The sequence below is a fragment of the Stegostoma tigrinum genome, chromosome 21 (assembly GCF_030684315.1).
Source record: "Stegostoma tigrinum isolate sSteTig4 chromosome 21, sSteTig4.hap1, whole genome shotgun sequence".
In the NCBI taxonomy this organism is placed as follows: Eukaryota; Metazoa; Chordata; class Chondrichthyes; order Orectolobiformes; family Stegostomatidae; genus Stegostoma; species Stegostoma tigrinum.
Genome location: NC_081374.1, coordinates 43774982 through 43800493, shown reverse-complemented (window position 1 = coordinate 43800493; position 25512 = coordinate 43774982). Strand labels below are relative to the sequence as shown.

The window sequence follows — 25512 nt, the reverse complement described above, 5'->3', positions numbered from 1 at the left end:
GGGGGGGGGGAGGAGGAGGACGAGGACGAGGACAGCGGTGTCGGGGGGGGGGGGGGGGAGGAGGAGAGGACAGAGGACGAGGACAGCGGTGTCGGGGGGGGGGGGGGAGGAGGAGGACGAGGACAGCGGTGTCGGGGGGGGAGGAGGAGGAGGAGGACAGCGGTGTCGGGGGGGGGGGGAGGAGGAGGACAGCGGTGTCGGGGGGGGGGGAGGAGGAGAGACAGCGGTGTCGGGGGGGGGGGGGGAGAGGAGGACGAGGACAGCGGTGTCGGGGGGGGGGGGGGAGGAGGAGGAGCGAGGACAGCGGTGTCGGGGGGGGGGAGGAGGAGGACGGAGGACAGCGGTGTCGGGGGGGGGGAGGAGGAGGAGGACGGACAGCGGTGTCGGGGGGGGGGAGGAGGAGGAGGACAGCGGTGTCGGGGGGGGGGAGGAGGAGGAGGAGGACAGCGGTGTCGGGGGGGGGGAGGAGGAGGAGGAGGACAGCGGTGTCGGGGGGGGGGGAGGAGGAGGAGGAGGACAGCGGTGTCGGGGGGGGGGGAGGAGGAGGAGGACAGCGGTGTCGGGGGGGGGGGGGAGGAGGAGGACGAGGACAGCGGTGTCGGGGGGGGGGAGGAGGAGGAGGAGGACAGCGGTGTCGGGGGGGGGGAGGAGGAGGAGGAGGACAGCGGTGTCGGGGGGGGGGAGGAGGAGGAGGAGGACAGCGGTGTCGGGGGGGGGGAGGAGGAGGAGGACAGCGGTGTCGGGGGGGGGGAGGAGGAGGACAGCGGTGTCGGGGGGGGGGAGGAGGAGGACGGAGGAGGACAGCGGTGTCGGGGGGGGGGGGAGGAGGAGGAGGAGGACAGCGGTGTCGGGGGGGGGGAGGAGGAGGAGGAGGACAGCGGTGTCGGGGGGGGGGAGGAGGAGGAGGAGGACAGCGGTGTCGGGGGGGGGGAGGAGGAGGAGGAGGACAGCGGTGTCGGGGGGGGGGGGAGGAGGAGGACAGCGGTGTCGGGGGGGAGGGAGGAGGAGGACAGCGGTGTCGGGGGGGGGAGGAGGAGGAGGAGGAGGACAGCGGTGTCGGGGGGGGGGAGGGAGGAGGAGGAGGACAGCGGTGTCGGGGGGGGGGGAGGAGGAGGAGGACAGCGGTGTCGGGGGGGGGGGGGAGGAGGAGGACAGCGGTGTCGGGGGGGGGGGAGGAGGAGGACAGCGGTGTCGGGGGGGGGGGAGGAGGAGGAGGAGGAGGACAGCGGTGTCGGGGGGGGGGGGAGGAGGAGGAGGAGGAGGACAGCGGGTGTCGGGGGGGGGGGGGAGGAGGAGGAGCGAGGAGGACAGCGGTGTCGGGGGGGGGGAGGAGGAGGAGGAGGAGGACAGCGGTGTCGGGGGGGGGGGGAGGAGGAGGAGGAGGAGGACAGCGGTGTCGGGGGGGAGAGGAGGACAGCGGTGTCGGGGGGGGGGGGAGGAGGAGGAGGAGGAGGACAGCGGTGTCGGGGGGGGGGGAGGAGGAGGAGGACAGCGGTGTCGGGGGGGGGGAGGAGGAGGAGGAGGACAGCGGTGTCGGGGGGGGGGGGGAGGAGGAGGAGGAGGAGGACAGCGGTGTCGGGGGGGGGGGAGGAGGAGGAGGAGGAGGAGGACAGCGGGTGTCGGGGGGGGGGGAGGAGGAGGAGGAGGAGGAGGACAGCGGTGTCGGGGGGGGGGGAGGAGGAGGAGGACAGCGGTGTCGGGGGGGGGGAGGAGGAGGAGGAGGACAGCGGTGTCGGGGGGGGGGGAGGAGGAGGAGGAGGAGGAGGACAGCGGTGTCGGGGGGGGGGGAGGAGGAGGACAGCGGTGTCGGGGGGGGGGGAGGAGGAGGAGGAGGACAGCGGTGTCGGGGGGGGGGGGGGGAGGAGGAGGAGGACAGCGGTGTCGGGGGGGGGGAGGAGGAGGAGGAGGAGGACAGCGGTGTCGGGGGGGGGGGGAGGAGGAGGAGGAGGAGGACAGCGGTGTCGGGGGGGGGGGAGGAGGAGGAGGAGGAGGACAGCGGTGTCGGGGGGGGGCGGGAGGAGGAGGAGGAGGAGGAGGACAGCGGTGTCGGGGGGGGGGGGGGGAGGAGGAGGAGGAGGAGGACAGCGGTGTCGGGGGGGGGGAGGAGGAGGAGGAGGACAGCGGTGTCGGGGGGGGGGAGGGAGGAGGAGGAGGACAGCGGTGTCGGGGGGGGGGGGAGAGGAGGAGGACAGCGGTGTCGGGGGGGGGGGAGCGAGGAGGACAGCGGTGTCGGGGGGGGGGAGGAGGAGGACAGCGGTGTCGGGGGGGGGGGGGAGGAGGAGGACAGCGGTGTCGGGGGGGGGGGGAGGAGGAGGACAGCGGTGTCGGGGGTGGGGGGAGGAGGAGGACAGCGGTGTCGGGGGTGGGGGAGGAGGAGGACAGCGGTGTCGGGGGGGGGGGGAGGAGGAGGACAGCGGTGTCGGGGGGGGGGGGAGGAGGAGGACAGCGGTGTCGGGGGGGGGGAGGAGGAGGAGGAGGACAGCGGTGTCGGGGGGGGGGGGGAGGAGGAGGAGGACAGCGGTGTCGGCGGGGGGGAGGAGGAGGAGGACAGGGGTGTCGGGGGGGGGGGGAGAGGAGGAGGAGGAGGACAGCGGTGTCGGCGGGGGGGGGGAGAGGAGGAGGAGGAGGACAGCGGTGTCGGCGGGGGGGGGGAGAGGAGGAGGAGGAGGAGGACAGCGGTGTCGGCGGGGGGGGGGAGAGGAGGAGGAGGAGGAGGACAGCGGTGTCGGCGGGGGGGGGGGAGAGGAGGAGGAGGAGGAGGACAGCGGTGTCGGCGGGGGGGGGGAGAGGAGGAGGAGGAGGAGGACAGCGGTGTCGGGGGGGGGGAGAGGAGGAGGAGGGTGTCGGGGGGGGGGAGAGGAGGAGGAGGACAGCGGGGGGGGGGCAGAGGAGGAGGAGGAGGACAGCGGTGTCGGGGGGGGGGTAGAGGAGGAGGAGGACAGCGGTGTCGGGGGGGGGGGAGAGGAGGAGGAGGACAGCGGTGTCGGGGGGGGGAGAGGAGGAGGAGAACAGCGGGGGGGGGGGCGGGGGAGAGGAGGAGGAGGACAGCGGTGTCGGGCGGGGGGAGAGGAGGAGGAGGAGGACAGCGGTGTCGGGGGGGGGGGAGGACAGCGGTGTCGGGGGGGGGAGAGGAGGAGGGGGAGGACAGCGGTGTCGGGGGGGGGGGAGAGGAGGAGGGGGGAGGACAGCGGTGTCGGGGGGGGGAGAGGAGGAGGAGGAGGACAGCGGTGTCGGGGGGGGGGGAGAGGAGGAGGAGGAGGACAGCGGTGTCGGGGGGGGTGGAGAGGAGGAGGAGGAGGAGGACAGCGGTGTCGGGGGGGGGGGAGGACAGCGGTGTCGGGGGGGGAGAGGAGGAGGAGGAGGACAGCGGTGTCGGGGGGGGGGGAGGACAGCGGTGTCGGGGGGGGGGGGAGGACAGCGGTGTCGGGGGGGGGGGAGAGGACAGCGGTGTCGGGGGGGGGGGAGAGGAGGAGGAGGACAGCGGTGTCGGTGGGGGGGAGAGGAGGAGGAGGAGGACAGCGGTGTCGGGGGGGGGAGAGGAGGAGGAGGACAGCGGTGTCGGGGGGGTGGAGAGGAGGAGGAGGAGGACAGCGGTGTCGGGGGGGGGGGGAGGACAGCGGTGTCGGGGGGGGGGGGAGGACAGCGGTGTCGGGGGGGGGGGGAGGACAGCGGTGTCGGGGGGGGAGAGGAGGAGGAGGAGGACAGCGGTGTCGGGGGGGGGGGGGAGGACAGCGGTGTCGGGGGGGGGGAGGACAGCGGTGTCGGGGGGGGGGAGAGGAGGAGGAGGACAGCGGTGTCGGGGGGGGGGGGAGGACAGCGGTGTCGGGGGGGGGGAGGACAGCGGTGTCGGGGGGGGGGAGGACAGCGGTGTCGGGGGGGGGGGGAGGACAGCGGTGTCGGGGGGGGGAGGACAGCGGTGTCGGGGTGGAGGGGGAGGACAGCGGTGTCGGGGGGGGGGGGGAGGACAGCGGTGTCGGGGTGGGGAGGACAGCGGTGTCGGGGGGGGGAGGACAGCGGTGTCGGGGGGGCGAGAGGAGGAGGAGGACAGCGGTGTCGGGGGGGGGGAGGACAGCGGTGTCGGGGGGGGGAGGACAGCGGTGTCGGGGGGGGGGAGGACAGCGGTGTCGGGGGGGGGGGAGGACAGCGGTGTCGGGGGGGGGAGGACAGCGGTGTCGGGGGGGGGGGAGGACAGCGGTGTCGGGGGGGGGAGGACAGCGGTGTCGGTGGGGGGGAGGACAGCGGTGTCGGGGGGGGAGGACAGCGGTGTCGGGGGGGGGGGGAGGACAGCGGTGTCGGGGGGGGGGGAGGACAGCGGTGTCGGGGTGGGGGAGGACAGCGGTGTCGGTGGGGGGGGGACAGCGGTGTCGGGGGGGGGGAGAGGAGGAGGAGGACAGCGGTGTCGGGGGGGGGGGAGGACAGCGGTGTCGGGGGGGGAGGACAGCGGTGTCGGCGGGGGGGGGAGGACAGCGGTGTCGGGTGGGGGGGGAGGACAGCGGTGTCGGGTGGGGGGGGGGGGACAGCGGTGTCGCGGCGGGGGGGGGACAGCGGTGTCGCGGCGGGGGAGGACAGCGGTGTCGGGTGGGGGGGGAGGACAGCGGTGTCGGGGGGGGGAGGACAGCGGTGTCGGGGGGGGGGGAGGACAGCGGTGTCGGTGGGGGGAGAGGAGGAGGAGGACAGCGGTGTCGGGGGGGGGAGGACAGCGGTGTCGGGGGGGGGGTGAGGACAGCGGTGTCGTGGGGGGGGTGAGGACAGCGGTGTCGGGGGGGGGAGGACAGCGGTGTCGGGGGGGGAGGACAGCGGTGTCGGGGGAGGACAGCGGTGTCGGGGGAGGACAGCGGTGTCGGGGGGTGGGGGGAGGACAGCGGTGTCGGGGGGGGGGGAGAGGAGGAGGAGGACAGCGGTGTGGGGGGGGGGAGGGGAGGAGGAGGACAGCGGTGTGGGGGGGGGGAGGACAGCGGTGTCGGGGGGGGGGAGGACAGCGGGGTCGGGGGGGTGGGGGAGGACAGCGGGGTCGGGGGGGTGGGGGAGGACAGCGGTGTTGGGGGGGGGGAGGACAGCGGTGTCGGGGGGGGAGGACAGCGGTGTCGGGGGAGGACAGCGGTGTCGGGGGGGGGGGGAGGACAGCGGTGTCGGGGGGGGGGAGAGGAGGAGGAGGACAGCGGTGTCCGGGGGGGGGGGGAGGACAGCGGTGTCGGGGGGGGGGGGGAGGACAGCAGTGTCGGGGGGGGGGGAGGACAGCGGTGTCGGGGGGGGAGGACAGCGGTGTCGGGGCGGGGGGAGGACAGCGGTGTCGGGGGGGGGAGGGGGGAGGACAGCGGTGTCGGGGGGGGGGAGAGGAGGAGGAGGACAGTGGTGTCGGGGGGGGGGGAGGACAGCGGGGTCGGTGGGGGGGAGAGGAGGAGGAGGACGCGGGTCGGGGGGCGGGGGAGAGGAGGAGGAGGACCGCGGGGTCGGGGGGGGGGAGAGGAGGAGGAGGAGGACCGCGGGGTCGGGGGGGGGGGGGAGAGGAGGACCGCGGGGTCGGGGGTGGGGGGGGAGGACAGCGGTGTCGGGTGGGGGGAGAGGAGGAGGAGGACAGCGGTGTCGGGGGTGGGGGAGGACAGCGGTGTCGGGGGGGGGGGAGAGGAGGAGGAGGACAGCGGTGTCGGGGCGGGGGGGAGGACCGCGGGGTCGGTGGGGGGGGGTGGAGGAGAGGAGGAGGACCGCGGGGTCGGGGGGGCGGGGGGGGGAGAGGAGGAGGAGGAGGAGGACCGCGGGGTCGGGGGGGGGAGGGGGAGAGGAGGAGGATCGGGGTGGGGGGAGAGGAGGAGGATTGGGGGCGGGGGGGGAGAGGAGGAGGACCGCGGGGTCGGGGGGGGGGGGAGAGGAGGAGGAGGAGGACCGCGGGGTCGGGGGGGGGGAGAGGAGGAGGAGGAGGACCGCGGGGTCGGGGGGGGGGGGGGGGGAGAGGAGGAGGAGGACCGCGGGGTCGGGGGGGGGGGGGAAGAGGAGGAGGACCGCGGGGTCGTGGGGGGGGGGAGAGGAGGAGGACCGCGGAGTCGGGGGGGGGGGGGGGGGAGAGGAGGAGGACCGCGGAGTCGGGGGGGGGGGGGGAGAGGAGGAGGACCGCGGGGTCGGGGGGGGGGGGAGAGGAGGAGGACCGCGGGGTCGGGGGGGGGGGGGAGAGGAGGAGGACCGCGGGGTCGGGGGGGGGGGGGGGAGAGGAGGAGGAGGAGGAGGAGGACCGCGGGGTCGGGGGGGGGAGAGGAGGAGGACCGCGGGGTCGGGGGTGGGGAGAGGAGGAGGAGGACCACGGGGTCGGGGGGGGTGGAGAGGAGGAGGAGGAGGAGGAGGAGGACCGCGGGGTCGGGGGGGGGGGGAGAGGAGGAGGAGGAGGAGGACCGCGGGGTCGGTGGGGGGGAGAGGAGGAGGAGGAGGAGGACCGCGGGGTCGGGGGGGGGGGGGGAGAGGAGGAGGACCGCGGGGTCGGGGGGGGGGGGGAGAGGAGGAGGAGGAGGAGGACCGCGGGGTCGGGGCGGGGGGGGAGAGGAGGAGGACCGCGGGGTCGGGGGGGGGTGGGGGAGAGGAGGAGGACTGCGGGGCTGCGGGGTCGGGGTGGGGGGGGGGAGAGGAGGAGGACTGCGGGGCTGCGGGGTCGGGGTGGGGGGGGGAGAGGAGGAGGACCGCGGGGTCGGGGGGGGGGGGGGGGAGAGGAGGAGGACCGCGGGGTCGGGGGGGGGGGAGAGGAGGAGGAGGAGGAGGACCGCGGGGGTCGGGGGAGGGTGGGGGGGAGAGGAGGAGGACCGCGGGGTCGGTGGGGGGGGGAGAGAGGAGGAGGACCGCGGGGTCGGGGGGGGGGGGAGAGGAGGAGGACCGCGGGGTCGGGGGGGGGGGGGAGAGGAGGAGGACCGCGGGGTCGGGGGGGGTGGGGGAGAGGAGGAGGACTGCGGGGCTGCGGGGTCGGGGGGGTGGGGGGAGAGGAGGAGGACCGCGGGGTCGGGGGGGGGGAGAGGAGGAGGAGGAGGAGGACCGCGGGGTCGGGGGGGGGTGGGGGGGAGAGGAGGAGGACCGCGGGGTCGGTGGGGGGGGGAGAGAGGAGGAGGACCGCGGGGTCGGGGGTGGGGGGGAGAGGAGGAGGACCGCGGGGTCGGGGGGGGGGGGGGAGAGGAGGAGGACCGCGGGGTCGGGGGGGGTGGGGGAGAGGAGGAGGACCGCGGGGTCGGGGGGGGGTGGGGGAGAGGAGGAGGACTGCGGGGTCGGGGGGGGGGGGGGGAGAGGAGGAGGACCGCGGGGTCGGGGGGGGGGGAGAGGAGGAGGAGGAGGAGGACCGCGGGGTCGGGGGGGGGTGGGGGGGGAGAGGAGGAGGACCGCGGGGTCGGGGGGGGGGGGGGGAGAGAGGAGGAGGACCGCGGGGTCGGGGGGGGGGGGAGGTGAGGAGGAGGACCGCGGGGTCGGGGGGGCCGGGGGGGGAGAGGAGGAGGAGGAGGACCGCGGGGTCGGTGGGGGGGAGAGGAGGAGGAGGACCGCGGGGTCGGGGGGGGGGGAGAGGAGGAGGAGGAGGAGGAGGACCGCGGGGTCGGGGGGGGGAGAGGAGGAGGAGGAGGACCGCGGGGTCGGGGGGGGGGGAGAGGAGGAGGAGGAGGACCGCGGGGTCGGTGGGGGGAGAGGAGGAGGAGGACCGTGGGGTCGTGGGGGGGAGAGGAGGAGGAGGAGGACCGCGGGGTCGGGTGGGGGGGGAGGAGGAGGAGGAGGAGGACCGCGGGGTCGGGGGGGGGAGGAGGAGGAGGACCGCGGGGTCGGGGGGGGGAGGAGGAGGAGGACCGCGGGGTCGGGGGGGGGAGGAGGAGGAGGACCGCGGGGTCGGGGGGGGGAGGAGGAGGAGGACCGCGGGGTCGGGGGGGGGAGGAGGAGGAGGACCGCGGGGTCGGGGGGGGGGAGGAGGAGGAGGACCGCGGGGTCGGTGGGGGGAGGAGGAGGAGGACCGCGGGGTCGGTGGGGGGAGGAGGAGGAGGACCGCGGGGTCGGTGGGGGGAGGAGGAGGAGGACCGCGGGGTCGGGGGGGGGAGGAGGAGGAGGACCGCGGGGTCGGGGGGGGGAGGAGGAGGAGGACCGCGGGGTCGGGGGGGGGAGGAGGAGGAGGACCGCGGGGTCGGGGGGGGGAGGAGGAGGAGGACCGCGGGGGTCGGGGGGGGGAGGAGGAGGAGGACCGCGGGGTCGGGGGGGGGAGGAGGAGGAGGACCGCGGGGTCGGGGGGGGGAGGAGGAGGAGGACCGCGGGGTCGGGGGGGGGAGGAGGAGGAGGACCGCGGGGTCGGGGGGGGGAGGAGGAGGAGGACCGCGGGGTCGGGGGGGGGAGGAGGAGGAGGACCGCGGGGTCGGGGGGGGGAGGAGGAGGAGGACCGCGGGGTCGGGGGGGGGAGGAGGAGGAGGACCGCGGGGTCGGGGGGGGGAGGAGGAGGAGGACCGCGGGGTCGGGGGGGGGAGGAGGAGGAGGACCGCGGGGTCGGGGGGGGGAGGAGGAGGAGGACCGCGGGGTCGGGGGGGGGAGGAGGAGGAGGACCGCGGGGTCGGGGGGGGGAGGAGGAGGAGGACCGCGGGGTCGGGGGGGGGAGGAGGAGGAGGAGGACCGCGGGGTCGGGGGGGGGGAGGAGGAGGAGGACCGCGGGGTCGGGGGGGGGGAGGAGGAGGAGGACCGCGGGGTCGGGGGGGGAGGAGGAGGACCGCGGGGTCGGTGGGGGAGGAGGAGGACCGCGGGGTCGGTGGGGGAGGAGGAGGACCGCGGGGTCGGGGGGGGAGGAGGAGGACCGCGGGCTCGGGGGGGCGGGGGGGAGGAGGAGGAGGACCGCGGGGTCGGGGGGGGAGGAGGAGGACCGCGGGGTCGGTGGGGTGGGGGGAGAGGAGGAGGAGGAGGAGGACCGTGGGGTCGGGGGGGGGGGAGGAGGAGGAGGACCGCGGGGTCGGGGGGGGAGGAGGAGGACCGCGGGGTCGGGGGGGGTGGGGGGAGAGGAGGAGGAGGAGGAGGACCGTGGGGTCGGGGGGGGGGGAGGAGGAGGAGGACCGCGGGGTCGGTGGGGGGGGGGGAGAGGAGGAGGAGGAGGAGGAGGACCACGGGGTCGGGGGGGGAGGAGGAGGACCGCGGGGTCGGGGGGGGGGGAGGAGGAGGAGGAGGACCGCGGGGTCGGCGGGGGGGAGGAGGAGGAGGAGGAAGAGGACCGCGGGGTCGGGGGGGGGAGGAGGAGGACCGCGGGGTCGGGGGGGGAGGAGGAGGAGGAGGAGGAGGACCGCGGGGTCAGGGGGGGAGGAGGAGGAGGAGGACCGCGGGGTTGGGGGTGGGGGAGGAGGACAGCGGGGTCGGGGTGGGGGGGGAGGAGGACAGCGGGGTCGGGGTGGGGGGGGAGGAGGACCGCGGGGTCGGGGGGGGGAGGAGGAGGAGGACCGCGGGGTCGGGGGGGGGAGGAGGAGGACCGCGGGGTCGGGGGGGGAGGAGGAGGACCGCGGGCTCGGGGGGGCGGGGGGAGAGGAGGAGGAGGAGGAGGACCGTGGGGTCGGGGGGGGGGGAGGGAGGAGGAGGACCGCGGGGTCGGGGGGGGGCAGGAGGAGGAGGACCGCGGGGTCGGGGGGGGGGAGGAGGAGGAGGACCGCGGGGTCGGTGGGGGGGGGGAGGAGGACAGTGGGGTCGGGGTGGGGGGGGGAGGACAGCGGGGTCGGGGTGGGGGGGGAGGAGGACCGCGGGGTCGGGGGGGGGGAGGAGGAGGAGGACCGCGGGGTCGGGGGGGGGAGGAGGAGGACCGCGGGGTCGGGGGGGGAGGAGGAGGACCGCGGGGTCGGGGGGGTGGGGGGAGAGGAGGAGGAGGAGGAGGACCGTGGGGTCGGGGGGGGGGGAGGAGGAGGAGGACCGCGGGGTCGGGGGGGGGGAGGAGGAGGAGGACCGCGGGGTCGGGGGGGGGGGGGAGAGGAGGAGGAGGGGGACCGTGGGGTCGGGGGGGGAGGAGGAGGACCGCGGGGTCGGGGGGGCGGTGGGGGCGAGAGGAGGAGGAGGAGGAGGAGGAGGAGGACCACGGGGTCGGGGGGGGGAGGAGGAGGACCGCGGGGTCGGCGGGGGGAGGAGGAGGACCGCGGGGTCGGGGGGGGGAGGAGGAGGAGGAGGAGGACCGCGGGGTCGGGGGGGGAGGAGGCGGAGGAGGAGGAGGACCGCGGGGTTGGGGGTGGGGGAGGAGGACAGCGGGGTCGGGGTGGGGAGGAGGAGGACCGCGGGGTCGGGGTTGGGTGGGGAGGAGGGCCGCGGGGTCGGGGTTGGGTGGGGAGGAGGGCCGCGGGGTCGGGGTTGGGTGGGGAGGAGGGCCGCGGGGTCGGGGTTGGGTGGGGAGGAGGGCCGCGGGGTCGGGGTTGGGGGGGGAGGAGGGCCGCGGGGTCGGGGTTGGGTGGGGAGGAGGGCCGCGGGGTCGGGGTTGGGTGGGGAGGAGGGCCGCGGGGTCGGGGTTGGGGGGGGAGGAGGACCGCGGGGTCGGTGGGGGGAGGAGGAGGAGGACCGCGGGGTCGGGGTGGGGTGGGGTGGAGGGCGGCGGGGTCGGGGCGGCGGGGGGGAGGGCGGCCGCGGGGTCGGCGGGGGGGTGAGGACGGCCGCGGGGGTGGGGTGGGGTGGACGGCGGCGGGGTCGGGGTGGGGAGGAGGGCCGCGGGGACGGGGTCGGGGGGGGGGAGGGCCGCGGGGTCGGGGTTGTGGGGGGAGGAGGGCCGGGGGGGGTGGGGGTGGGGGGAGAGGAGGACCGTGGGGTCAGTGGGGGTGGTGAGTCGGCGTTGGTGGACCACGGGGTCGGTGAGGGTTGATTTTGCCTGAATGCTTGTGGAACTGGATTCAAGAAGTGCATTAGTGCTTATTTTACTGTCCTCCCGCTGATTCCTCGAGGTGAGGCAGAGGCATCGCACATGGAATTTCTCGTACACTGATGTGTTGCCACTGAGCCACCATGCTGCCCTGGAGTAGAGTTTGCACATTCTCCGTGTGTCTGTGTGGGTTTCCTCCGGGTGCTCTGGTTTCCTCCCAGCAGTCCAAAGATGTGCAGGTTAGGTGTATTAGCCATGAGAAATGCAGGGTTACAGGGATGGGCGTAGGGGTTGTGATGCTATTCTAAAGTTTGATTGACTTTTAAACAAAAAAATCATCTTTAAAGGGATGTCAGCTTCACTGTCAAGACCAGTGTTTGTTTCACATCCCTAATTGTCTGTAATAAAATGTCTTTCCAGGCTATTTCAGAGGGCACTTGAAGGGTCTTAGAACATAGAATGTTTGCTGCAGGTGTGGAGTTGCAAATAGGCCAGATCAGGTAAGGACAGCAGATTTCCTTTCCTAAAGGATGTTAGTGAATTGGACATGTGTATATATATAGGGACAATCATTCAGAGTTTGGTGGCATCACTGTGGAGATGCATTTTCAACTGTAGATCTCCAGTTGTTTGTCATGGCAAACGCTCACTGCCATTGTTTATTATGAAGATTAAGCTGGCACAGTGATCTGTTGTAGATTCCCATGTCAAAGGTGGAGTTTTGACAAAATTGGTTGCCAAGGTATGGGAATTACTTATGTTCCAGTTCTCTGCATCCACATGCCCGGGGGGTTGGAATGTTTGGCTGACCAGGGCTGGGTAGATACAAGTCTTTTCATGTATCGCAGAATTAGATATTAATCTGCTGCATGGTGAGCAATGACACTGCTGCTCTTTGCAAGCTGTAGGTCAACTCTTCACATGGAAGCAACTGAATTTAGAGTTTTTCCATCCTAAAGTTACTTAATACTGATACCAGAAGGCAGTTGATCTTTAAGCTGAATAGCTATTGCCAGGTTGGCTGTAAATAGTCTGGAACCTTTCCCACATCTTTGCTTAACCCTGATTCAGATTTTACAGAATCAGGAGCAAAATTCGGCCATTCAGCCCCTCCAGCTTGCTCTGCCATTGGAAGATCATAGCCAACCTGTTTGTGTTTTGCATTCTATTCCCATCTTCCTTCACTAACCCTGGATTCCCTGTCTAACAAATCTACCCACCGCTGTCTTAAAAATATTCAACAGCTTCAACACCACCACCTTCAGAGGCTGACTTCCAAAGTCCGTTGCTTTGTAAGAGAGAGCACTGCTCCACATCTGTCCTGAAAGGACATTCCCTAACTTTAAAACAGTGCCCACGTATTCTGAACTGACCCAGCAAGCATCTGTTTCAGAACTCTCACTGAAGACAGTTACATTCAAATCTCTTTATTAAAAAAGGTACATTAGGGGCCCCAGTAAGTCTGCTAAAAGCAAGAGAGTAGCTAATATAAATGTTGGCTCCTCAGAGAGTGAGACTGGGAAATCAAAAATGGGAAACAAGTAGTGGTGACTGTGAACAAATGTTTTATATTTACTGTCGTTGCAGACACTAAAAACATCTCAATTGTGGAAAAAGAGGAGATAGTGATTTAGCAGATTAATGGGACTGAAAGTTGATAAATCCACTGGACCTGATGGCCAATGTCCTAGAATCTTAAGAGAAAGAAAAGAAGAGGCATGGTATTGATTCAGGAAAAAATTTGCAATACTGGAGGCAGCAGAAGTCCCTGAATGGTTAAGGACAGCATCTGCTTTGTTCCAACTAAGGAACAGAATGATGGCACTTGGGCTGGGAACGTAGTAATGAAAAAAAAACTGTAAGGAAATCCCAGAGAGGTGCAGGAGATATCCTGTAGTTATAATGGGGGTCTTTAGTTTCCCAACAGATTGGGACAATTGGTGTTCAGGGCAAAATATCACTGTTTCCAATGCAATAAGAAAGGAGGCACTACTCGAGTGAGTTGTTGGGACTGAGGTGGAGCAAGTGACTATGGAGAAATTTTTGGGGAAAAAGTAATGTTGTGACATGAAGTTTAAGCCTGACTATTGAAAAGGGCAGAGTAAGAATTAACTTGGGGAAAACCAACTCAAATGGGTTAAGAGATAACACGGTGTGAGGCTGGATGCACACAGCAGGCCAAGCATCATCAGAGGAGCAGGAAGGCTTGACGTTTCAGGTTGGGATCCTTTTTCAGAAAAAGGGTTAAAATAGGTATGACCCAGATAAATCAAAGCCTGGCAGGCAAAACTGTAATAGATATGGCTGTCTTTTAAAGAACTGTGTTCAGGCAAAGTCAAAGTATATTCCCAGAAAAAGGAAAGTTAAGACAATTAAATCCAGACAAAGGCGATAGAAAATAAGATGATGTAAAATAGGTGCGTTTTTGATGGCAGTCAGGGGAGTAATACAACTGAAAGAGTTAAGCTGTATATCGCAGTTTACAAGAGAGTTGATAAAGCAAAAATAAGAAACAATATGAGATGATACTGGCAGCTGACACAAGAATTTGAAAGTCTTCTGTCGCATAGAAACAGTAAGAGGATGAGTGGGGTCAATTAGAGACCAAAAGGATGATTTTCATGTCGAGGCAGGGGCATAGCTGAACTAGAAAGGTAGATACTGTGCAATTCATGGTTATTGAGGAAATATTTCAGACACTTGAAGCATATAAAATTGATGAGGGTGTAGTATTGGATAGGTTGTCTGTATTTTGTCGATAAGACACCAGGACTAGAAGAGGAGCATCTAAAGATAGTGAAGGAAATGAAAGCAGAAATTATGGAAATACTGGCAGTCATTTTCCAGTCTTCCTTTGACTGGAGAATTGCAAATATTACACTCGCCAGAAAAGGATATAAATATAATCTCACTAGCTACAGACCAGTCAGTTTAATTTATGGGAAGCTTCTAGAAATGACCTTGCAGGACAAAACTAATTGTACTTTGTGGGTTAATATAGAAAATTCAGTAAAAGGGAAAGTATGTTTGTTCAGTTTTTTGATGAGTTAACCGAGAGGTTCAGTGAGGACAAAGCTGTTGATGTAGTGTATATGGACTCTGAATCATAGAATTGGAAAGAGGCCAACCGACCCTCCAAAAAGCACCCCACCCAGACCCAGTTCCCTATCATTTCCCATGGCTAATCTGCTTAGCCTTGCACATGCCCGGACATTACTGACAATTTAGCACGGTCATTCCACCTGACCTGCCCGTTTTTAGACTGTGGGAGGAAACCGGAGCACCCGCAGGGAAACCCATGCAGATGGGGGAGAATGTATAAACTCCACACAGTCACCCAAGGCTGGAATTGAACCCGGATCCCTGGCACCGTGAGGCAGCAGTACTAACCACTGAGCCACCATTCTGACTTCCAAAGGCATTTGATAAAATAGTGCACAACAGACTTGTGAACAAAATTACAGCCACTCACCATCCTGACTTGGAAATATATTGCTGTTCCTCCAGTGTCCGTTGCTACTTGCATTATGGGAGTACCAACCCTCTATGGACTGCGTGTTCACGACCACTTTTTCAAGGGAAATTCAGGACAGATAGGACATATAAGCCTGGCCGAGTTAGCAACGTGCACATTAAGTGAAAGAATAAAATACAGGGATGGAGAATTAACGGGCACAAATTTAAGGTAACTGGTAAAAGATGCAATTCTGGAATGTGCTGCCCGAGAGTGTAGTGAATGCAGGCTCAATTGAGGCACTGCAGTGTAAGTTGGATTATTATCTAAAAAAACAGAATCTGTAGGGTTACAGAAGGAAAACAGGAGAATGATATGAGGTAAGTTACTCCTCTAAAGAGAGACGGAGCGCACAATCCTGGGGGACTCAATCACCTTTGGAATCTATGGTTGTAAGGAGCAGGCAGAAATGTGAAGTTAAGACCATAACAGGTTAGCCATGATCTTATTGAAAGGTGGATAAACTCAGCATCAAAAGGCCTACTCGTCCTGTTTAGACAATAAGAAATAAGAACAGGAGTAGTCCATTCAATCCCTCAAGCCTGTTCTGACATTCAGTAGCATGGCTAATCCGACATTCCTCACATCCATTTTCCTGTTATTTCCCGTAGCATTTGATTTCCCAAAAGATCAAGGATCTATCTGTCTCAATCTTAAATGTATACAAGGACTCTGCCCCCACAGCTCTCTGTGGCAAGGAGTTCCAAAGACTCTCAACCCCTGAAAGAAGAAATTCCTCCCTATCTCTTTCTGAAATTGGTGTCCCTTAATTCTGAGACTATACCTTCTGGTCTTTGACTGTCCCATACCGGGAAACATCCTTTTAGTATTTACCCTGTCAAGCTCCTTAAGAATCCTATGTGCTTCAATGAGATCACCTCTCATTCTTCCAATGAGTGTTCTTAACCTCACTGAGCTTCTGACTATCCCAGTTTAAATTTCTGCACCATCGGGGGGTGGTTTGAGCAGGCGATGGTGTTGGGATTATTTAGATACAGACTGTTTGATTCAAGTTGTCATTCTGGTTAGTGCAGTGACTAATGTCAAACTGAAGTTTTAAGGCAGGAAGTTCCCAAAGACGGTTCCCGATTAGTGTATATTCTAAGCTGGAACAATGGTAATATTAATATTGCTTTTAATACACATGGGCCAGAAATAGGGAAAGTTTATCTTGTTATATTGAGTGGTTCCTATTGTAGAGGCAGGGAAGACATGCATGTTGCTTAGGTTCAGACAGGACCCTGATGCCCTTCCTGTTCACATACAAAGATTAATTGGCAGATTTTAAAGTCTTCCCAGCACTTGAGGATGACCCCAGCAAACAATTAACTGCTTCAGGATTGGGGGGGTTGTTGGAGGGGGGGTGGCGAGTAGAGGGTCTGAAGGAATAAACTTCTAACAAATTTCGAAGTGGGAAGTAAGATGTGGACTAGACTAGTTGGTTCTCAAACTCAGTTCTGTCAGTCCCAAACATGACCGTTTATCTTGTTTCCCACAGAGATGGCGTGCACAATAGAGAAGGTGTTGGCTGATGCAAAGGTTTTGGTGGAGAGACTGAAGGATCATGACAATGCTGCTGAATCTCTCATCGAACAGACGACAACACTCAACAAAAGAGTGGAGAGTATGAAGGAAGTTGGAACAGGAATCCCAGACAGGGTAAGTTTAAAATCAGTTGGCAAATAAATGTAAAACTCTAACCCGTACTAGTCCTCCCATGCAATGGCCGCCCTCCTGCACACGTCTATACTGTTTTGTGCCATTGTTTCGCATGGTCAGATAGTCTGCAAAAGTGCTGTGTTCTTTCTGTCCTCATCTTCACACCCAGCAGGGTCTTCCTGCAACTCTAGACGTGCGGGTAGTGGATATTTCAATCAACACCCCCCCATCACTCTGAGTACAACCTTTTGTATATTTTTAAAAGTTAATTCTTGGGATGTGTGTGTTGCTGGAACAACTGGCATTGATTGCACACCCTGGTACCCCTTGTGAGGATGTTAGTGGGATGCCTTTATTGAAGTCCATGCACTGAGTCTGGATTCGAAGAGTCAGTGTATATGTTACTCTTTTATGAGGGAAGAAGGGTCTGCAGTAACCTCTACTGCCTAGAAGGACAAGGGCAGCAGTCAAGTAAGAACACGATAACCTGCAAGTTCCCTTCACAGTTACGCACCAGTCAAGTCATATTGGACTCAAAACATTAATTCTGTTTCGCTCCACAGATGATGTCCGACCTCCAGGATCTCTTCAGTGCTTTGTTTATATATCATTTACACCCCATTCTGACTTGAATTAGATCGCCGTTCCTGCAGTGTGGCTGAATTAAAATCTTGGAACTCCCTACCTAGCAGCACTGTGGATGTTTTTACACCCCAATAGTTTGCAGCAGTTCAAGCTGGTGTCTCGTCACTTTCTCTACAACAATTAGGGACAAGCAGTAGATGTAGATGCTCACATCCTATGAAAGAATATAATGAATGGTTTCACAGCACTGTTAAAAACCACTCCTTCACCCACCATTGGCAGCCAAATCTTCAGCCATCTCAATGTTATTCCCTGCAGCTGCCAGCTAACACCTTTTCTTAATTGTTTTTAAAAAAGTTCTTTTGAGTTCTTCGTTAGGTTTCTTAATATCATTTTTCTCAGGTAACGTGTCCTTAAATACCCTAATTGTGACATGCTGCGTCTCAATATTAGCTGTGCCATCTTGGGTTGATTATACAATCCCAATCCGCAGTGTGCCTCTATTCAATTCCTCACTCCTCTCCCATGATTTGTGGGATTCACTCATTGAATAAGACTTCATAGCCGTCCATTTAACTCCTGGGGGGGGGAATCAGTGGGGTGTAGATCCTTTGGTGATCCAAACTTATCAGCCTCCGAGCATAGAGGAGCAACATAGTGGAGAGGGGTGAAGCAGCCTGGTGTAGTGTTGCACGATCTATTTCTGTGCTAATGAAAACGGACTCATTAGTGATTCTGTGATTGTCCATCATCTCTATCGTTGTCTTCCACGAACCATTTGTAGCTGGCTAATGGCTACAGCAGGTTTACAAGTTCTGAAGTGGTGACAGTTTGGACAGCGCAGTATCTGTAAATTTGTTCTGCTGTGTTTTCAGAACCAGGAAGATTATGCAGAGCTGCAGAAGCTGGCCAGTCACAAACCGCATGCCATCCTCTCTCAAGAGAATACTCAGATCCGGGATCTGCAGCAGGAAAATAAAGGTGTTTTTTTTTCCTTGTCTTCATAATTAAGATCTATTTTCAATGCCTGTTATGTGAGCTAATGCCTAGTTATTTTGTTCAGACATTATTACAATCTGGTATTAAAAGGTATTTTATTGTATATCTCATGCTTTTCAAAGGTCAAAGCTTTCATGCTAGGCAAGTCCGTTTCTTTGCATATTTTTTCATTGTCCTCAGTGAGCACATCAAGTGAAGGCAGGCCTGGTTTGGAGCTCCCTGACAGTGATGTAGCAAGCCAATACCTGAAGTAGAAGCATGAAGTTACGACATAAATATAATTACATTCCTTTTTGTTATTCCTCCTCAATCAAGAATTTTGCCTTGTGTGTTAAGTTTGTGATTATTCAGGTCCCAAAGTTAAGTAAGAGGACTACCCAAGAGAGCAGTTTCTTTCAATTTGTGGGACATGTAGACTCTCAACCGCAAATGTGTCACTCTCATTACTTCATAGCATCTGAATGGGATTGCCCAATTTTTATCAATTCCAAATTTCAAAAGTATGATCCCTTTGAACAAATGAATAAAGAAAACATATTCTAAAGAAGAGTGTACTATTCTAAAGATATATGGGAACATCTGTGTGTTATATAATTTTGCACTGTGTGTTCTACTCACTTCTGGATTCTGACTAGCATAACCATCAAACCTCAACTTAAAAATGGTTTTAAAACTGTGCTACACAGTGTTGTACAGAGTATTCGAGACCAGTCATGTCCCAGCTTTGAATGTTCATGGGTCTGTGCTGTTACCAGGGCTCCAGCAAAATCACAATTGCTCTCTTTAGCTCAAAGAGAGGAAAGTCAGCCAGGATTAGCACTCCTGCTTCGTTAGATTATATTCCTTTTCTAGAAGGTGTAAATATGTGGGTGAAAGAAGGCTCAACCTGGTTTTGATAGCCCTGTGATAGAACTGCCTGCGGCCCCGCCATTGTTGGCGGAAACAGTGTTGTAATGTCAGTAGGCTAAACCTGTAGGGACAAGGCTTCAAATCCTGTAGCAGATGCTGGAATTTGAATTTAATTAATAAATTTAGAATTGAAAGCAAGCCTCAGTCATGGTGAGTGTTAAACTATTGTTGATGAATCTTTAAAAAACCTGTCTGGTTTACTAACAAATGACCTTTAGAGAAGGAAGTCTTTCATCCTTGCGTGCCTTGGACCACTTGTGAATCCAGACCCCCAGCAATGTGGCCGACTCCTGACGGCCCTCTGAAATCGCCGAGCAAACCATTCGATCCACCTCTAATGATGAAAGAGTTGTGTTAGTTGATCTTAGGTAGGGTAGGTAATGGCAGAGGATTTGGTTCATTTCTGCCCAGGGAATGGAAGGAACGGTTCTTGCTCTTCGATTGTAACACAATAACTCTTAGTAAAAATTGTGGCAGAGGATCAGGCTACTTAAACATGAAAAAAAATTCTACTGGATGAGTTAGCAGAACTTATAAAACTTCCCCAGCAGGAGTGACTGGAAATGGTGCAGAATTTTTTGCATAGAAGCTTATTACCTTAAACTCTTGCAGAATAGAGATGGTGCAGTAACTCAGCTGGCTTTTGGGAAATTGAAACCCTCATTGGGAACACACTGGATAAACAAAATATTCACCTGGGAAGTCAAATGTGAAATATGTCATCCTTAAGGAAGTGAGGTCCTGAATGAGGAATTTTTCTGAACATCTTTCTTACCTGCATGGCCATAAGTCATTGTCAGCTTTTGCTATTTCTGTCAGAGCTGTGGCTTTCACTGGAGGAGCACCGTTATACCTTAGAACTCATCATGAGCAAATACCGGAAGCAGATGTTAAGGCTCTTAACATCAAAGAAAAAGCTGGACAATGCATCAATTACCACGTTACACCAGGAGCATTCCCAGGTAACAAGCTGTATTCTACAGGCAGAGCCCACATTCCTGAATTGATCACTTTTAAACCAGGAGAATTTTGCTTTTGAGACTCAACTTGCCAATGTGTCGCAGGTTATACTTAAATTGTAAGGTGTGCGGCTTTGGAAAAGGTTATGGGTGAAGATCCAGGCGGCACGGTGGCTCAGTGGTTAACACTGCAGCCTCACAGCACTAGGGACCCGGGTTCGATTCCAGCCTCGGGCGACTGTCTGTGTGGAGTTTGCACATTCTCCCCGTGTCTGCATGGGTTTCCTCCGGGTGCTCTGGTTTCCTCCCACAGTCCAAAGATGTGCAGGCTCCGTGGAGTGGCCATGCTAAATTACCCGTAGTGTTCAAGGGTGTGTGGGTTATAGGGGGATGGGTCTGGGTGGGATGCTTCAAGGGGCAGTGTGGACTTGCTGGGCCGAAGGGCCTGTTTCCTCACTGTAGGTAATCTAATCTAATCCTTGAGCAAGCCAGCTCTGGTGACTTCTTTTATTAACTAATGTTGTTAACACATGCTGTGCATTGCCTGGGTTCAGGGGCCAGTTTACATCAATGTAAGTGGTTTCTGTTGCAGACTTCTGGCAGAGTTGTGCTGCATTAAATTTGACCTTAATTTTATGAACTGAGATTATAAAACAAGTGTGTGTTTTATGTAGTCTAGATTTGTGCTGTAAAGAAATCTGTTCTTGCAGCAGAAAAAATTAGCTTTATACCTGATTAACCATTTTATATTCTTTCAAAGTAATGACTGCCAGTTTCCTTTAAGGGGAAGTTCAGTAAAGACCTCAACAGAGCAGATTGTGTAAAATGCTGAATTAGGGTGCTCCTGGGTTGCTGTGTCACACTATTGTTAAGCCATTTAATGGCAGAATTACAAAGACCAGGAGCATGTTCTTGTCCAATGTCCTTGTGTGCTCTGTCATAATAGGAATGATAAGAATTGGAAATGCCTTTTGATTTTGTTAACACTCATGTCTGGTATTTCGAGTCCAAAAAACACCAGACCACTATTCTGTGGGTTTGCAGTGATGCTGCTGGTTAAGATGTTTACGGGGCTAAGCAGCATTGTTCATTGTGTGGGCCAAGGTATTCCATACCCTGCTGGATCCAGTGGCCCTGGGTAACCCTTGTTGCTTATTGTACTTCCAGGAGCTGCAATCCCAGGTAGAACAGATATGTGAAATGGCCAGAGTAATGAGGAGGTCTGTTCAAGTGGATGATCAAGAGTATTGTCAAATTCAAGAGAAAATAGCCCAGCTGGAGGTAGGAGTTTTGAATATGCTGCAGGACTTCATATAGCTCCTGTGCAGGTGCTGTCCCAATGTGCACAAAGATTTTCAAAATCCAGTTTAGTAATATTTTGCTCGGTTTCCTTTTCATTGTCACTTTAGTTACCTGGGTTTCATGGGTCCAGTAACCCTTAGGATTTCCTGTTCAAAACACAGTGAGTTTCAGTCCCGGTGTGGTCTCAGAGGGAATGGTGAATGATTCAAGAGTGTGGGCACAGAAATGGTGTGGGGTGCAGGACAAAAAGATAAAATCTGGACTTTAGCCATCCACCACTCAGTTCTGGCTGAACTACATCAATTGCTATTGGCTCTCATTCTTTTCTACCAAATCTCCCACTTTACCAGAATCCTCCTCAAAAATCTAAGGCACCCCATGGATTCTACTATCCATTAGCCATTACTCCTCCATGTACTGTTCACCTTCAACAGTGAGTTCATAGATTTCTTTGCAACTAAGGTTGAGGCCATTCAGTTCTGTTGCAGCTTCCTCTTCCTTTCCCCTCTGCTCCCAAGCTCCTTTTTGACCTCGCCCTGGCCTCGAACGCTCCTCATAACCGTGACAGCCATGTTACTTTGTTCCCATTTCACACTAACCTGCTGATTACCTCGTTTTTCTTCCTGGCCACTTGTTGGCTTATATTATTAATGGCCACCCTTTCACATCTGATGTTCTCACTCTCTTTCCCCTTTTCCCCAGCCACAATCCTTCTTGATCCCTCTCGCAAACTGTAGCTGCATCTCCAAATTTCTTCTTCTTGTGTCCTTGAACATTTGGTCACCTCCCCAATTATTTTTAGTCAATTTTGCCTTGCAGCCAGTCAACCCTCCATCCTCAGGTTGACTCTCCCCTAGTTTAGTACCTTCCAACAGGTTATAAATGGCTCAAACTAAAATCCTTCAAGTCTGAAACAAAACAAAAAACAACTGCAAATGCTGGAAATCTGAAGCAAATACAGAGCTTGCTTGAAGAGCTCAGGCAGCCTGACAACATCTGTGGAGATACAGCACAGTCAATGTTTTGGGTCCAGTGAGCCTCCTTCAGAACTGATAATAGCTGGGTAAAGGTGATATATATGCGGAATACAGGAGATGGAGCGGGAAGGAGTCGATGATAGTGGAGAGTTGAAGGTGAATAAATCACCCAGACTGGATGGACTGTACTCCATTTACTCCTCCCTTTCTCCCTCCCCAAAAGCCCATCCTTCAGCATGAATACCGTCTTTTCCTAGCTACAGTCGGTTCTGAAGAATCACTAGATCCGAAATGTTGACTCTGCCTGCTCTCCGCAGCTGCTGCCAGACCTAATGAGTTTCTCCACAATTTCTGTTTGTTCCTTTGTGCTTATGGTACATTATCCATCCCTCACCACTGCAGCCAGTCAATCATCCTGTTTAGAAACAGGTAAACTGTGACTTAAAAGGAACCCATTCAGCACAATGTGCCTATGCCAAATGAAAAAGACCTATCCCAATATGCAGCTACTGGTCCATAACTTACAAATGAAGGATTCAGTACATTATCCAAAAATTTTTTCATGGAGTAAGGGGTTCTTCCTCTTCTATGCTTTAAGGAAGGAGGTTTCTGACCCCCATCACTTTTTCTGAGAGAAAACATTTCTCGATTCCCTCTAATCCTTCACAAATTAAATCCATGCACTCTGATTATTCACTGTACTGAGCGAATTAGGTCCTTCATACTCACTCTTATTTGGGTCACTCATAATTTTATATAGGTCAGAAAAACTTCCTTCTCTGCCTTTGTTCCAAGAAAATGACCTTAACATTAAAGTTTTCCATTCCAGTCAACATGCTCAGAAAGCTCTTCTGTACTATCTACTACATTCTTCCTGTAACACAGTGACTAGAATGTCAGGCAGCACACTTGCTTTCGAGTTCTCTGCTTCGTTGATCAGTTTGGTGGAACTAACTTGACTTGGTTCCATCCTTCAGTAGCTAGAAGATCTATTGTTGCTGCACTTGTTCCATACCTCACCTCCCCAAAGCCCTGTTTGTTTGCCTTTCTTCATCCTCGTGCTGTTCTTAGGCATGGGCTTCTACTGACATGGATTGGACTTTCACATATATTGACTGTTCTCAGCTGTACCTCTCCATCTCCCCACCCCCCCCCACCCCACTCCCAGCCATTCTTCATATGAGTCTAGATAGTGAGGTTGAAAGATAATTCAACAACAGAGGCATCACATTCCAAACCTAATCCTGCCTGATCAGAAAAGGCTTCTAACCTTCAGCAGATCAGACAGTACCTGTGTAGTCTAGCAGTTTGGTTGTGATGCCCCGTTGATAAATAACTGCCAAGTCTGTACTCGAGTGGCAGAATGAAATTGGTAGTTACAGACTCAACTCAGCATGAGTCATTCATTTAGAAGTAAGAGTGGAGAACGTAGGGGAGAAGGCATAAGCAAGATTTAAAAAGTGTTGTGCTTTAATGTATTGTAAACTGTGCAAAAGTCTTACTTTTTTTCTCCATGTTGATTTCAAGCTTGAAAATAAAGAATTACGGGAGCTAGCATCATTCAGTAAGGAAGTATTATTTCAAGAAAATCTTCACCAGCCTCCTCACTCTGGTAAATAATTTTAGCTGCAACAGTCTCTGAATCTAGTTCCTGCACTGCCTTGCAAACACTCGAACGGTGCCTCCAGTTCACAGCTGGCTGTGTTCTTCCTGATACTCAGAAAAGATTGAAGTTTTAACCAGGAACCAGTGCAGCTTCATGTTTCATTGGTGCTTTCATTGCCTTTGGGGAATCTTTAGTGAACCATGAAGTTTTACGGAAGTGCTCTTCCCTGCAACAGCCTCCTCCAGAAAATCAATTTCCTTTAGTCATGTCCTACCATCACTGTTGCCAGTCTCCGTGTGACCTGTTTCTGCTATGAAGACATGTCAAGCTAAGCCTATGGATCTCCCATGCTCTGGTCGCTGCCTCATAATCCAGCAACAGGCCAAGCACCTCTGACATGGCAGGTCCAATGCTGCCTCAGTTATTGGTCCTCATATCCAGCAAGATTGTGTCAGATCTTCAATGCATTATGCAAAAGCCAAATCATAAATATCAAATTACCAGTGGGCCAACAGCTCTGACTTCGAACTTCAGATGTGAGCAATATTGGTGTTTGTGTTCCTGTGTTCCTCTATGCTTGGTCCTTGCTGAGTTAGCTGATCTCAGCTAACATTGCACTAAATGATCTTAATGTTCCAGCCTAAAATAGGATAATCAGCCAAGATTTTTGCTGTCCATAACTCGCTTCCTACAAGAAAGAATGTGTGGACTTGACGTGAGAGAGATCAGATTCAGCTGTGATACCCCACCCATTGAATATCCTCCTGATGCCTTCTGTTCTAACTTGCACAGGAAGAACAGCTGTTTGGATGCACTGAAAGACTATTCCTACTGAGGTCATGGGATAACATCTTTAGAAGAGATGTGGTGGTAAATTGAAGGCAGCAAATACTTTACAGACTTGAGTAGGAATTTGGTTAAGATGAAGGTGTGAGCATGTCTGAACTATAATGTTCTATTTTTGGCCATTCTGCTGTTAACCACCTTGAATATAAAATGAATTAAAGAATATGACAGGGTATTAAGTCTGTGATGTTCCTGCTCCGTGAATCCTACAAATAAGAATAAAATACTGGGGTGCGAAACTGAAACATTAGGAGAAGATGCTGGAGAAATTCAGGTCTGGTAGCATCTGTGGAGAAAGAAACAGTTATTGTTTCAAGAACACTGACTCTTCCTCAACCCAAATGCTACCAGGCCTGCCGAGTTATTCCAGCAATTTTTGTTTGTTACATGAATCCTACGGTTTTGGTCTGTTTTCTTTCCTTCCCATGTTTCCTGCACCATTTACACAAGTGTGTGTGGCCAGAAGAATTACACCCTTTCAATGCACTTAACCTTCCCTGAGATTAGTTTGAAAAATGTTTCTGTTGACTAAAAGTATAGATGGACAGTACAACAATATTTTATCCAAATTGAAAAGGGAGACTCTCTGTTCTGGTACAGTGTGGAGACAGCTCTGCCTTCCTGCACATGTCTGCACATTGACAGCCAGACTCAGAGGAGCCTAGGGTTTGAGTAATGGGAACTCTGCTCATCTTGGATCTCATCATTTATACAGCTGGAAAACTGACTCTGGAACCTTTTAACTTGTTCAGCCAAGGCCTAGCATTTGTAATTGTCCAAATAAATTGGTTTTTTTTAAACCAAATGTTTCAAGATAATACTGCCTGCATTTGTATTGAATGTATAAAAGTTCTTCATAAATGTGTTGGTCAGTCACAAAAAACATTAGAAAGCAGAGATTTAAACGCCGACACCAAAAAACTATCACTGCTGGTTAAAAGCTTATGAAGCAATTATCAACAGAATGTGCTTGGAGATTGAAATTTTCAGCATGCAAGGATCCAAAACTTTAGCCACAAAGGTTTAATCATGCTTATTTTTGTTGCGATATGTACTTCTGCTACACTCTCACATCTCCACATGCCTTCAAGCTGCTTAGGACCTAAGCTCTGCTCACCTTTGTGACAAGGTTATGGTCATCTGCTCTGATATTTTCTTTCACATTTCAGTACCATATTTTATTTTGAAGTTCCTGTTAAGTGTGTTTGGATATTCATGAATAGTTAGTACAGAGGACAGTGTTATATTACCCATAGATTTTCTACTGAGGAACTAGATGCTGTTGTGCACTACCAAGATACTTTGCTGGAGGAGTTCCTTTAGGCAATATCTGAACCACGCTACTACTTCAATGA

At 57.4% G+C, this 25512-nt stretch overlaps 2 protein-coding genes across 6 annotated transcripts in view; one reads left to right on the top strand and one right to left on the bottom strand.

Moving 5' to 3' along the window:
• The window catches only part of LOC132210824 (uncharacterized), a gene marked incomplete at its 5' end in the record, with an annotated part of 7906 nt that extends 4979 nt beyond the window's left edge, over window positions 1-2927 (bottom strand). Inside the window, 4 exon segments of the mRNA XM_059653267.1 lie at window positions 1979-2052; window positions 2055-2119; window positions 2436-2549; window positions 2707-2927. Of these exon segments, the coding sequence (XP_059509250.1) occupies window positions 1979-2052; window positions 2055-2119; window positions 2436-2549; window positions 2707-2927 (474 nt within the window).
• sike1 (suppressor of IKBKE 1) overlaps window positions 1-24975 on the top strand; it is a 29830-nt gene extending 4855 nt beyond the window's left edge. For 3 of the 5 annotated variants that reach the window (XM_059653479.1, XM_059653481.1, XM_059653482.1), the window contains exons 2-6: window positions 15814-15974; window positions 17435-17540; window positions 19287-19429; window positions 20594-20707; window positions 23233-24975. In XM_059653479.1, coding sequence (XP_059509462.1) covers window positions 15816-15974; window positions 17435-17540; window positions 19287-19429; window positions 20594-20707; window positions 23233-23325 — 615 coding nt within the window. In that variant the 5' untranslated portion in view covers window positions 15814-15815 and the 3' untranslated portion in view covers window positions 23326-24975. Of the gene's footprint in view, window positions 1-11221; window positions 11302-15813; window positions 15975-17434; window positions 17541-19286; window positions 19430-20593; window positions 20708-23232 lie in introns of all 5 variants that reach the window. The other 2 variants (XM_059653478.1, XM_059653480.1) reach the window with 1 other exon arrangement.
• Window positions 24976-25512: the final 537 nt, after the last annotated feature.